General features: G+C 38.0%; 1 protein-coding gene across 2 annotated transcripts in view; it reads left to right on the top strand.

Annotated features, from left to right (window-relative positions):
* The window catches only part of WAPL (WAPL cohesin release factor), a 71,713-nt gene that overhangs the window by 15,542 nt on the left and 43,752 nt on the right, over nt 1–12,419 (top strand). The window contains exons 1-2 of one of the 2 annotated variants that reach the window (XM_026043093.1): nt 260–387; nt 2,519–3,039. In XM_026043093.1, the coding sequence (XP_025898878.1) occupies nt 2,541–3,039 (499 nt within the window). In that variant the 5' untranslated portion in view covers nt 260–387; nt 2,519–2,540. Of the gene's footprint in view, nt 1–259; nt 388–2,518; nt 3,040–12,419 lie in introns of those variants that run through there. The other variant, XM_026043092.1, reaches the window with a different exon arrangement.

The following is a 12,419-nucleotide window of genomic DNA, read 5'->3' on the forward strand; positions in this document are numbered from 1 at the left end:
GTCAGCGCGGCGCTGGGGCCGCGGCCCCGCCGCCTCCCGCGCACTAACCTATTTTCCTGCCGCCGGTTATGTAAGCGGGCCGGCGCGGGCGGGCGAGGCGCCTCCCGGGGCCCGGCCCGGCCCCGCGCGCCCCCCGCGGGGCCCGAGGCGGCGAATCCGCGAGCAGCGAGAAGCGGGAAGGAACCGGCGCCGTGGGGAATAATCCCCCTCGGCGGCTCCCCCGGCTTTGAGGGACGGTTTTGGGTTTTAACCTTGGGAGCAGGGCAGTCTCGCCTGGGGACCCCTACTTGCCGAAAAGGGAGTGTTTTCAGCTGTGGAACAGTGCAAGTCATGGCTTAAACCTACCATTATTTTGATAGTTGCTGAAAATGCGAACTGTTGGAAATAGTTAAGTTTGGGTTTAGGAGAAGAAAATGTGCTTGTCAGGGGGTGAATAATTTTTTTTTTCCCCTGACAGGAGTTGCATATAAATTTATATGTTATTAAATAGCTTGTGTATTTTTTATCGCTGTCAAAATGGGCCTATTATGAAATTTTAGTTTCTGTTTGAAGCATTTTCAAGTAGCAAACTAAAACTAGTGTGGTTTATTTTGTTGTTGATTTAAAATACGTGAGGAGAGTAGAGTTTCCACTCCTAGGTGGAAGATAGGAAATTAGAGCTCATAGAAGAGAGCGAGAGCAGTAGTTTGGCCACCGGGTTGAAGTGCCACAGAGTAGGTGGGTAATTCTTTGGGAACAAGGGCAGGAGGAGAAGAGCTCTCCTAGTGGCAGGTGCTGTTGAACTTAATTCTGAGCAGCAGTGAGAAGCTCCTCACAAGATGGTGCTTTGCAGCAGAGTCCTGTCGCGACGCGTGCGTAGGCAGCATGTGCCTTTACCGTCCGTCTGCTGGGCTGCCTCAGAGGTCACTTGTGCCCAGTGCGGGGCTTCTGGATGTTCAGCACCGCGCCACCACCTGCCTGCTCCACTTCCAGAACTCGCGTTTTAGCTTACCTGTGCCCAGAGATGACTCTGAATTGCTTGGTTTGTCTTATAAGCGAAGCTTGGCCTGGTCTGATGGAAGGAGGCTACGATTAGTGAGGCAGTCTTGCCAGGCTGACATGGTAGAAGGACACTGCTGGAAACGGTCTGGCTTTTTGTCCAGTACTGCAGACTGGGAAAGAGCCTGTAGCAGGATTAACACTAAAATATGAAAGAAAGGCAGTGCAACAGCCATTCAGAGGAATTAAAAACAGTTTTCTAGTTTTCTCCAATAGATGTGTGATGATGAGTTTTTTTTAAAAAGATTTTGAACCTTTTAAATGTGTTTCACTGTAGATGATGATATTTGGGACTTTAAAAATTGTGTTTCTTTGTTTTTGTAGCTTAAAGAAATATCTTTTTTCCCTTCTTTATCCTAACTGACTTTTTCAGCATGGAAACTATTTTCAGACGAAAGATTTGTTTCATTAGAGTCATACTAAATATAAAAATGAATAACCCAATTTCCTATTCCTGTTGGGGCTGAAAATAAAAAAAGTAAATGATAGATTTTGTTCCTCAAAGTAGATGTACAAACTGTATGTTGTATATTGTTATTTGTCCACTAGTAGAAATGTTTCTCTTGGCATTTAAAAAAAAAAAAAAGTTTGTCTCCGTTCTTGAATCAAACAAAAGCGGCAGTGGAAAATGCCACGGGAACTGCTTAAATGTGTTCCTACTTAATCTGTTTATATTTAAACTATTCTTCTGACAGAGCGAGCTCTGAACTGGGCACCAGTTATAGCAGCCAGTAAACAGTGATAGTTTGTGCTTGTCTGCAGTAGGTGTTGGTCCTTCATGTTCTTTGAAACTGATTTGGAAACGTCTGTTCCTGTCTCTTCACCAAAATGAACCCACTCATGGGGGATCGTTATGTCTTGGTCTGGGCTGTGACTGTGCAAATGCATAAACTACGGCATATTGCCAAGTAATACGCTCACTGAGTAAGCCTGAGCTTTTAAGAGCATGAGGTGAAGTTGTCCGTGTTGTTTATGATGAATTTGTTTTAAAACATCTTTATCAAGTTGGAATATTTTCACAGTTCCTTTCTTTTTAATTATGGAGCTTTAGAAAAATATTACTGTGTTAGTGGATTTTAGCAGAGTGCTACATGTTCGAATGTGGTAAAAATGCTGTTTTGTTTTCTGCTGATGTTTTGCAAAAGCATTGCTGTCTATACTTGGAGTTATAAAGCTGAAAGAAAGCACACAGCAAAAATAGCACATTCATAGCACCTGCTGGTTATGGGTTCAATGTGCAATATCTTTATTTTACAAATGCGCAAGTAGCTGAATTGCAGGTTTAGTTGACAGATACAAAACCTGTAGTGGAAAATGTTAACAGATGATGATTTCACATGTAAATTCAGTTAGTCTGATCTATATTTTGCTAATGTGAAATGTAAATGTCTGGTGTTCATAGATCCAGTAAGCGGTCAGAATATAATCATTTGCCCTAAAGCGTTAGTAAAATTATGTTTTTTTCTTTCCTCTCCAACAGAGAATATGAAACAGGAGCCAAAATGACATCCCGATTTGGAAAGACCTACAGCAGGAAAGGAGGAAACGGCAGTTCAAAGTTTGATGAAGTGTTTTCCAACAAACGGACCACCCTTAGTACGAAATGGGGAGAAACCACCTTCATGGCCAAATTAGGACAGAAGAGGCCCCATGTCAAAGCAGATATTGCTGAAGTTCCTAAAAAACCCAAAGTTGAAGACGAGGTAACAGAGGATCCATTTGGATTTGACAGTGATGAAGAATCTCTTCCTGTGTCTTCAAAGAATGTGTCACAGGCTAAAAGCTCCTCTCAGCTGGAACCCAGTGAAGCTGCTCAGTCTGAGGACTTGACTCCTCTACTTGAAGCTAATAGCAGAATTAATCAGCCAGACAGTGGAGAAAACATCGTGTCCAGCAAGTGCGTATCTTTTGATGCTGTTCCTGACTTGAAAGAAAAGAGCACAAGCAAACATGTGGAAGATGGAGAATGCAAAGGCAGCAGTGCTAAACTCATAACTGCAGGTACGTTTACCCAAATGTCTAATCTTGTTGCCTTCTAATTTCACTTGCCTGTGTTTAGGATTAGTAATTTCTGGGATTGGATAAATATTCTAATCAAACCTTGGGGCAGCTTAACTTTCATTCTGTTTTAAAACTATAACTGCAAATTAAAAAAATGCATCTTATGCCTTGGTCTGGGTTCCTTTGTATTCTATTCCTTGTGTCTGCAAATTCAGATATCATGCTTTAAATTCAGCATAGCATGTTAGCTGACTTGGAATAGAATGGAGTAATTTTTTCCTTAAGCTTGTTCTGATTTCATTGCCTTCATGTCTCTTAAATATGGAGTATCAAAAAGAGTGAAGGTTTGCTTAATAATAAAATGTTATGTTCTTAAGGTACTTTCTCTTTCATGTGGGTCAAGGGGGATAAAAATTACTGCCTGTCCTAGTGATTTGTGTGAAAAAAAGTGGGTGCTTTGGACTTTTGTGCAGAAGTGTGTGTGTATGTATTCTAATTAACTCTTATTTTTAATTAAGGTCTATGCAAAAATCTTCAGACATCTGTTAGCCTTCTAGTAGGAAGTATTTTCAGACCCCAGAGTGTCGTCTTATTATATCTTTTTCATTTTGAATGAAAATGAACAACTCCTATAGTGTTGAATTGGACTAATTTTGTTGAAGTTGTTTTTGGACAAGATCAGGTGCCATTATATCATTACAAGTTTTCATGTAATGGGCTGATTAAACTGCAACTCCTAAAATTGGGCGGACCGTGAAGATGACACCTACTAACTTGCTCTAGATTATCATAATGAGCTTTAATGAGAAGAACTTACGTAACTTTGAAGTCTGAAGTATAGGTAACTTATCCCTGGGATCAGAAATTTGAGTGGACTTGTTTGCTTATAATACAGTAGACAAGATACTAAATAGCGTGAGGTTAGTGTTGTAATGCAAGAAGAAAAGTTGACAAAACTGTAATCTGACAGGAAAAAAAAGGTAGGCTCTATGGTTTCCATTTTGCCCCTCTTGCTGTTCAAGTTATTTTATTGTTCATGGAGTCTCTGAAGTTTACTTCTAGATATTATCTGCATTCACCCTAGAAATCAAACTTAAAATTTTAGGTATGATTTCTGTTTTCATAAGATGTTGAAAAAGTTGCTGCTTCAATATTTATGAGGACATGAAACAGTAATGAGTTTTGTTGGCTCTGGATGAGAGAATGCATCCGAGGGGGTGTTAGAATGAAATGGTTTCCTCGTAGGAGAGCCTGGTTAGAGCACTGTTTTTCATTTTGGTAGAGAAAATATTTGAGCCTTTGAAGAGAAAATGTGATAATGCACAAACGGCCAGGAGGACCTGGCTGCAGCATTTTCATTGCTGCTTCCTGCCTCTGGTATTGTCAGAAATAATATATAATTTTTAGAAGGGGAAATACTTGTTTATTTGATGCCTATTTAAATTCTAGAACTCTTTTCAAAGAAGTATGTATAGTGTAAATATATATGGTCTCTCTGGATATAGATAAGTTACTTAAAGAACAGTCAACTGAAGGAATATTCTTGCATGCTTTCTCCAAGTACTTCCTGCTGACTGTAAGTCAGAAATAGAATGATGGACAATGGTGGATCCTGATCTGATGATGCCCTTGGTGAATTTATTCTAATGAGCATTTTGCAGCTAGTCAAATGAAGGGTAAAAACCCACTACAAAATTTTGCGCTTCAGAAATCAAATTAGACTGAATCTGTGTAACATCCCTAGGAGAGGTGTTAAATAAGGGTGAGGAAACAAAAGATTTTAATTTCAGTGATGGGGCTTATTTTGAACTTCTAGTGTTAATGATACTTGTTAATGAGATTATGCAGCTTTTATTCTTGCAGGTAAACTTAACGAAAATAAGTAAAAATGTTCTCCGAAAACATTAGTCAAAACACTAAGCAATTAGAGATATTAATACAGCTGCCCAGCATAAACTTAAGTACTCAAAGGCTTCTTTATTACAATCACCATTAAGTAAAATTTGGAGTTATAAAGCCATCTTTCAGAAGTGGAGGGATATAATGGTATTGATTTCAAGAGGTGGGGAAGAAGAGTCTGAGTAATAACAACTTTGTTTCTTTGTGTGTGATTTCCTATGGTTAAATGTACTGTATGTGTGAGTGAACCCAAACACAAGGCATGATGTTTAGATACAGGAAATGAGGCTGTATTGGTACTGATGTTTATGCAGGTGCCTGCTAGCTCATTTTAATATGCTCTTCTGTGTGCTACTGCTGAGTATTTCTTGCATAATTTAGATTTCATGACTTCCTGATAGCATGTGTCATCATTATGCCTTAATTCTTAAGATAAGGTGAAAACTATGACTTAGCATGGCTATGGGCAAAGTGGGAGCATCAGTCTAGCCTGCTCATTTTGCTCCAAAGGTGTAATCTTGCCTCAATGCCAGCTGCTTAATATGTTAAAATCAAGGTGATGCAACTTCAACTCATTTGAGCTACGGTTTAGTATTTTTAAGTTGTGCCAGCTCGTAATGCAATTGAGGATTTGGGTCTTCTGTTTAGAATGGTATGGCTTATGGACACACACGTGTGCGTGCGCCTTCAGATGGTGCTTGGAACAAGTTCATTTTAAACACCTTGAGATGCATTTAATGTAGAAGGCCTCTCATCTTACCTTAATATTGCTTGATCGAGACTTAGTATCTGAAATATGTCCATTAGTAAACCTTAGGTAATTCAGACAGTAGTTCAGGTAACTCAGAATAGTAAGAATTTTCGAAGATATTAATAGTTATTATTAGATAACAGATACTGTCAAAGAAGAGTTCGATAGCTAAAAGGTAAGTTGCTTCATTTGAAAACTATTAAACTAGTAATTCGTACCAAGCAAAAATACAAAAAGTTACTAGAGATACCATTTTTGAAAGAGAAAATAACTTGTATTGAGATGATAGAGCAATAATTTCATTTTTATGAAATACCCTGTTAAAAGAAAGTTTGTCTCACTCCACAAGGCACAAATCCAAGTAAGTTTTGACATTAAATGCATATTCACAAATGCTTTAATAGAAAAACCACAACCTTATAGTGATATTTATGAATGATAGTTTAAAAAAGCTTTTTTAAACTGATTTATTACAATATTTGTTTTAGCTGTAGATAAAATGAACGTAGTTTCTTTTTTAGTGGAAATTAAAACGAAAGTTTCATGCACATAAAAATCTAATTGTGTAGGTGTTATATAGCTATTATATAGGTATGTTCCGTTTGAATACCTGTAACTTCCTTATTCTTGCAACTCCTGTTTCACCTATGGATGCAGAGACACTTGGCTATTTACTGTCTCTTTTTCTTACTGTACCCTCCTACTGAGTTGTGTAACTGTCATCACTGGAGGATTTACTCTAGTATGTCTGCTCAGCTCATCTGAGACTGCTCTCGGGCTGTGGGACTGGCTTAGAAGTGATCTCTGGAGTGTACCCCTCGTTCCTGTTTATGGCATACAAAATATTATGACTTAATGCCTGATATTGAGGTAAATAATACCTTTAGTTGAGAAGAATTTTGAGAATGTAATGCTTTAAGTCTAAGAGCTTTGTTTCTTGAAAATAATGCTTTGTTTGCTGTGAAGTAGAAGAAAATAGGACAGCCTAAAATGTTACTTCCAAGTAAAGAGAAGTATTAAGAGTGATATCCATTTCTGTTATATTGTGGTGTTGCCTATTACAGCTTTTGAGTTGCTATTTAGGCAGTGTTTTGAGTAATTTTAAGAAAAAGATAATTTCACATAATGCAAGTTTCTTAAATATTTTTTTCTGTACACTTAGTTGTGAAAACTGTTCTGCGTGCGGTCCATTGTTACTATGTACAGGTATTCAAACCAGCTTTTGTTCTGCAAGTGCTTTTGCTCTTGACTGCAGGAAAAATTTAGCTCTTGTCTGCTGCTCGGTTATGAACTGTTTTGAGAGATTCAGCAAAGTGGTTAACAAATGCTACATTTCTAGCTAGTTTTTAACATCCTCAGTTTTCACTTGCTGCTTGTGCATTCAGCAGTAGCAGGTCAAAGTGGAAAATGCTTAATAAATTGGCTTATGCAGTGCAGGAATGAGGTATACCAGTGTGCTTAACTGCCTCACGACCCAATATCCAGAATCTAGTTGCTCAGAGTAGTAAGTGAATTGAGTAACTCAGAGAAAATGGTTGCTTAGAACAGAAGATAATTCATGGCATCAGGACCATTCCTTACTAACTCAGCTGATAGTGCTGGAGTGAATGTCTGCAATGTCTTTGTGTCCTGATTATGTGGGTGGGGAAGCCCTGTCTTTAGAGTTAAGTTTCAACTTCAGATGCAAGTTTGCTTCCCCTTGAATTTAATTTGCTGACAAGACTTGCCTGAATCTTCCTTTCAAGTTGTTTTAGAACTTGTAGTTTGCGCTTATCAGTGAGTGACATGGACAGAGTAGTTGGACTTGAGTAATCTTATCTGTCTTCCTTCAGGGTTGTTTAATATCACTCATTTAAGTCTAGAAGAATTTCAGTTTAGTTCATTTTCTGCCTAAAAATGGGGCACATGTTGGGAGAAAACTGAATGAGGTCTGTGGATTTGGCTGTCCAGGAGACAGCTGGCAGCAGTCATGATGAAAAAGAACTGCAGCTGTGCTGTAGCTGTCATGGAGCATTAAGAAACTGATAGCAGGTCTGCCAGAAACTTTATGCCTGTAGGATTTCAGTAATAAAAGGGTTTATTTAGGTGGCAGTACTGTTGACTATATTGGTAGTTGGAGTTATCCACAAGTCATCTTCTCTTGTTTCTGCTAAATCTTCCTCTTCTAAGATGTTCTGTCGTGCCAGACAGAATTTTCCTGCTCCGTGCTTAGCCCATGTTCAGCCTACTAGGATAGTTCTTAGTTCCGCTTTGGCATTAACAGGGTAGTGCTTCGAATGTTCTTTTTTAATTACTGTTACTCCTTGGGGACTATTCAAAATTGGGACAAGTTTAAGATAGAGTTTAAAAGTAATTCTTTAGGCTGGTTTGCTAAAATAACAGTATACAAGAAAATGTTGGGGGAACCTAATGGTTTGATGTGAGGGAAACACAACCATATATCTTGCAAAAAAAACCCAAAAACCCAAACAAACAAAAAAAGACTTTTCATCACTGAATCTATCATAAAACCTTCTCAATTATAAGTATTATGAAGAAGTTTTATTAGTTAAGTATTTTTATGTCCACATGTAAAGCTTGTGAAATTCTTTTTTTTGTGATCTAAAGCTTTCCCTTTCAAAACATGAGTGATTCTCAATCCTTTTTCAGAATTTACACTTTAAAAATCATTCCGTCGATCACTGTGGGCTTGTAGAATGAACAGTTAATTTTGGAAGGTCAAACTTTTAACTCCACCTTGGCTTCTTGTGTTTAAAAAATTGAAAAAACTTTGTATTCACAACCATTGTTTGCTTTTCTAAAAGCAAAAACACCCTGGTTATCCTATAAACTGGCCAGAGCATGTGGAGAAATAGAAAGCAGTTGGTAAGGAAAATTTCAGATTCAAGCTCCCAAAATGTTACAAAATGCATGAAAAAGAAATTGTTTCTAAAGTTTGAACTACTAGTTGATATTTTCATTTCTGAATCTAATGTAAAAAACCACAAACTTTTCAGTACAGGATTTCACCATAGTTAGCAGCAATGCCTGTGTTCACACCAACTTAAAGTCAAAGCATCTTGCTTTATGCCAACTTTATGCCAACTTTTCTCACAGGTGGGTTGATATTGCACAAATTCTCACCTCAGGTGGAGCATTTCTGTGTGAAAGGAGGAAGTCATCCTATCAGCACCTGCATATAAAATTTCTATTTCAATTTATGTGTAAGATTTAAAAATCCCCCATTTACCCACATTAAAGGGAACATCCAAGACACCATATAATGAACTATCTGTATTTTGCTTCTAGATTTCTATTATGTTATTATCTTTCTAAAACATTTTTAGCCAGAAGTGTGATATAGTGCTGATATTTAGTTATACTTTGATAAATGAGAGAAACTGTTGACCATGCAGTGACTAATTGATTCACAGATACTAGCACAGGTTGCATGCAGCTCTGTAGAGATTAATCTGTTAGGTTTATGGAATTAAAATAATGGCTTATTACAGATGTTGAAAACTGCATTACCAAAATGAAAGGCTCTATTGTTACCTGGTAATCTAGGTGATTAAAGAAAGAAAAGGTACTCTCTATCTCACAAGTTAAATATTCACAAGAATAGCTATGCTACCTGCAATGAAAAAGTGTAATGGAATAGAGGACTCATTTCACACATAATATTGCTATATAATAAATTCAGGCTTTCTGTAAAGATTACCTCAGAATTTTGATATTATGAATTACAGAAAGGAAACAAGAAAAGCAAACTCTTCAGGAAAACGGATCCAGGATGTCAGTGAAGTGCATCTTGCCACTTCATTATTTTCTGTGGAGGTCTTTTCCAAAAAGGACAATTTAATGTGTCAAGAAGAAAACTGCCTATCTGGCTGCATGTGATAGGAACTCATTTTTCTTCAAAGAGTAAAGAACCATAATTGTTTACAACTCTATAACCATAGCTATGGTTTTGAGGATTCTATGATATCAGGTATTTTACTGATTGTCAATCATGAAGCTAATCTCAAGAGTAATATTCTGAATATTCTGTAATATTCTTGTTTTGCTTAGCAAATGTTTATGCCTGCTAGTTTCCCACATTCTATATGTGCTGGTGTATAGGTAATATAGTGCATAGTTAGGTAAGATTGAATGTATATTTGAAGAAGAATGAGAAATGAATAGGAAAAGAGGGCTGTGAAGTTGGCACCGTTCTACTTCTCCAGACTTTCTTGTCTATGAGTAACTTTACCTGCATAGGTGTTCTCAGTAAGCTGTGTTTGTGGTTAGTCCCAAAAGAAACCACATCTAGTAGGTGTGTATCTTATGTATAATGATTTAATTATCTTGCTTGTAGTGCTGAAAGCAAGCTGTATAGAAATCAAGGTCCCAAAGCTCTTGTTCAGCATGATTTGGAGTGAGGGTTGTAGGTTTTTCCTGTGTAACCTGGAGCTTACTTCAGTTAAGAAGTAAGCTTCTTCATTTGTTAAGAATTGCTGGAAAGAAAAGAAACTAACCTGAACTTCAAGTTAGTTGGACTATCATATTATGTCTGAGTTGTTAGCATGATAGGGCTTATGTAGTTTGTCCTTCTCTGCTCTCTGACCTTCTGCTTTTGTGTTAGGCAGTTTCAGTCAGTTTATTTCAAGCTTCATGAAAAATGGTGGAGGAGAAACAGATTTGAATGGATTCATCTGTCCTTTTAGCTTCTCTCCCTTCTGCTTTTCCCCCCAGAGGAAAATGCAGCTCTGCCTTGGTTCTTAATCCATGTTAAAGGGCGGCAGCGGGCTGGCTAGCCAGCACATGTTGCTGTGCCTGATGTGCTGCATGCACCAACTCCTGCCCAGTCAGACAAGTTGGTGTTGAGGAGGTGGGGGAGCGGTTTGAGGTGTTGGGGCAACAAGCCTGGGTTGTTCGGGACTGCTCCGAGAAGAAATTTGCATTCAGGGAAAAGATTCCCACAGATTGAGACGTTTGTCTTTGCTCAAAGCAACTATTACATAGCAAATAAGGTATTAAATTTCTACCTTTGAATTATTAACAAAAGAGCATAATGCTCATCTTCAGACAGCTAGTGTTGACCAGAAATTATGATTTGTTTTTTATAGAGTGGAGGTTGCTTTCAGGCTTTTAGCATCAAGAAACTTAGCCCTGTAAGGTAAAGTATGTATGAAATTGGGACTGGATTGGGGCACTGTTCTGCTGATGGTTGCTTTGGACTATGACATTTCTGCCATAAGTACAAGATTTTCCACAGATACAAGAAGTCAACATGTGAAAGGTATTTGATCCTGATATATGTCCCTACCCCAAGGAACAGGTTAGGAAGCTGCTAATTCTTGAGGTTTCTTTAGCTAATGGAAAGAAGGTCATCTTTTTTTCTAAATTCAGTGCTTCATTTTTAAGCAGGACCTGTTAGACTTTCAGTCTGCTCCAGGAACTGGAAGAACCATTTTTGCAGCTTCCCCAAGCAGTTAGTAATTGTCTGTAGTCCCTGCCTTGAATGGGTATGGATCAAGCTGAGCTACTGCAGCTGTAAAGGCCATTATGAAGAACTGTGAGCAGGAGGGTAGTTGTTGCTTGCAGTGTGTAGTCAAATGTTAAATCTAATGCTGGACGGTTAGTCAGTCATACCAGTATAGTATCGTTACTGTAAATATTTGAATATGTCATCAGAAATGATACTGATGAGGAGGAAAAAAGTTTTGAACTGTTGAACCGTTCTCATAAGCATTTGTGGAAGTATCTGTACAAAATGATCAGTGGCATGAGTCTGGAAATGCTTCAGGCTTCTGAGACCATGTGGCCAATGGACCAAAATTTGGCGTTTCTTAAGCATACATGCTGCCTCCTTACTCTTCCCTGTGTACTTTCAGTTAAGTTGTAATATTCTGTTTCCTCTTCCTAAATGGCCGGAAAGGAGGAAGTCTTTGTGGTAGTTCCTTGATGAACAATTTCTTGGTCTAAGTGCCATAGCCATCTGCTCCAACCAGACTGTCACAGTTGCAATTAATGAAAAAATAAAGCTGAGATTGGAGCCACTTTAAAGTCAAAACTATCAGGAATGTCCATCTGAAAGAAGTGGGTGCTATATTTTCTAAAGAAATATTTTATTTTTTCTTGTCTTTGAAAAGGAGATGTCTAGAACTGCCTTCTCCCTTTGTGATGATACTGAAAATGAAAGGGCAACGAACAACTTCCCTACAAGTAGATCATGGTAGCCCCAGGGTGTTTATATGTTTTGTTCAATATATGATGTGGCATTTGTTACATCTTTCTGGTAAGCGACTGGTTATATTGAGTAGTTAAATATGTACACGATATTCACTTTGTATCCAGTTTATATAAATAGCACAAAGTCCACATGCATTTCTTCAATGCTTAACGTCTTTAATACTGGAAAATAAACAGGATTTTGAGAACTTGGTTACATTTCTGCTGAACTTCCTCATGAGAAGAATGTAAACCATTGCTTTTTGTAACTTGAGTATCTTGCAGCATGTGAACTTAATGATCTAATGATCATCTTTCAAAGCCGATCAGAAGAATTGTCATGGTTGTTACTTTAGTCTAGCTTTTGTGAACTTTGGTTGAGCACATTGGTCTGAGAGCAAAATATCTTGTAATGTATGTGATGGGAAGGAGAATGGAAAATTGCACTGTTAAAATTCGTCAGCAATTCTTCAGATGTCTCTGACTTGTTGTAGACGTAGGCTACAAGATAGAGATGTGTTTATATCTGGATGTTTTT

Source organism: Nothoprocta perdicaria, unplaced genomic scaffold, assembly GCF_003342845.1.
Source record: "Nothoprocta perdicaria isolate Ctin4 unplaced genomic scaffold, notPer1 scaffold_32, whole genome shotgun sequence".
NCBI classification, from domain to species: Eukaryota; Metazoa; Chordata; class Aves; order Tinamiformes; family Tinamidae; genus Nothoprocta; species Nothoprocta perdicaria.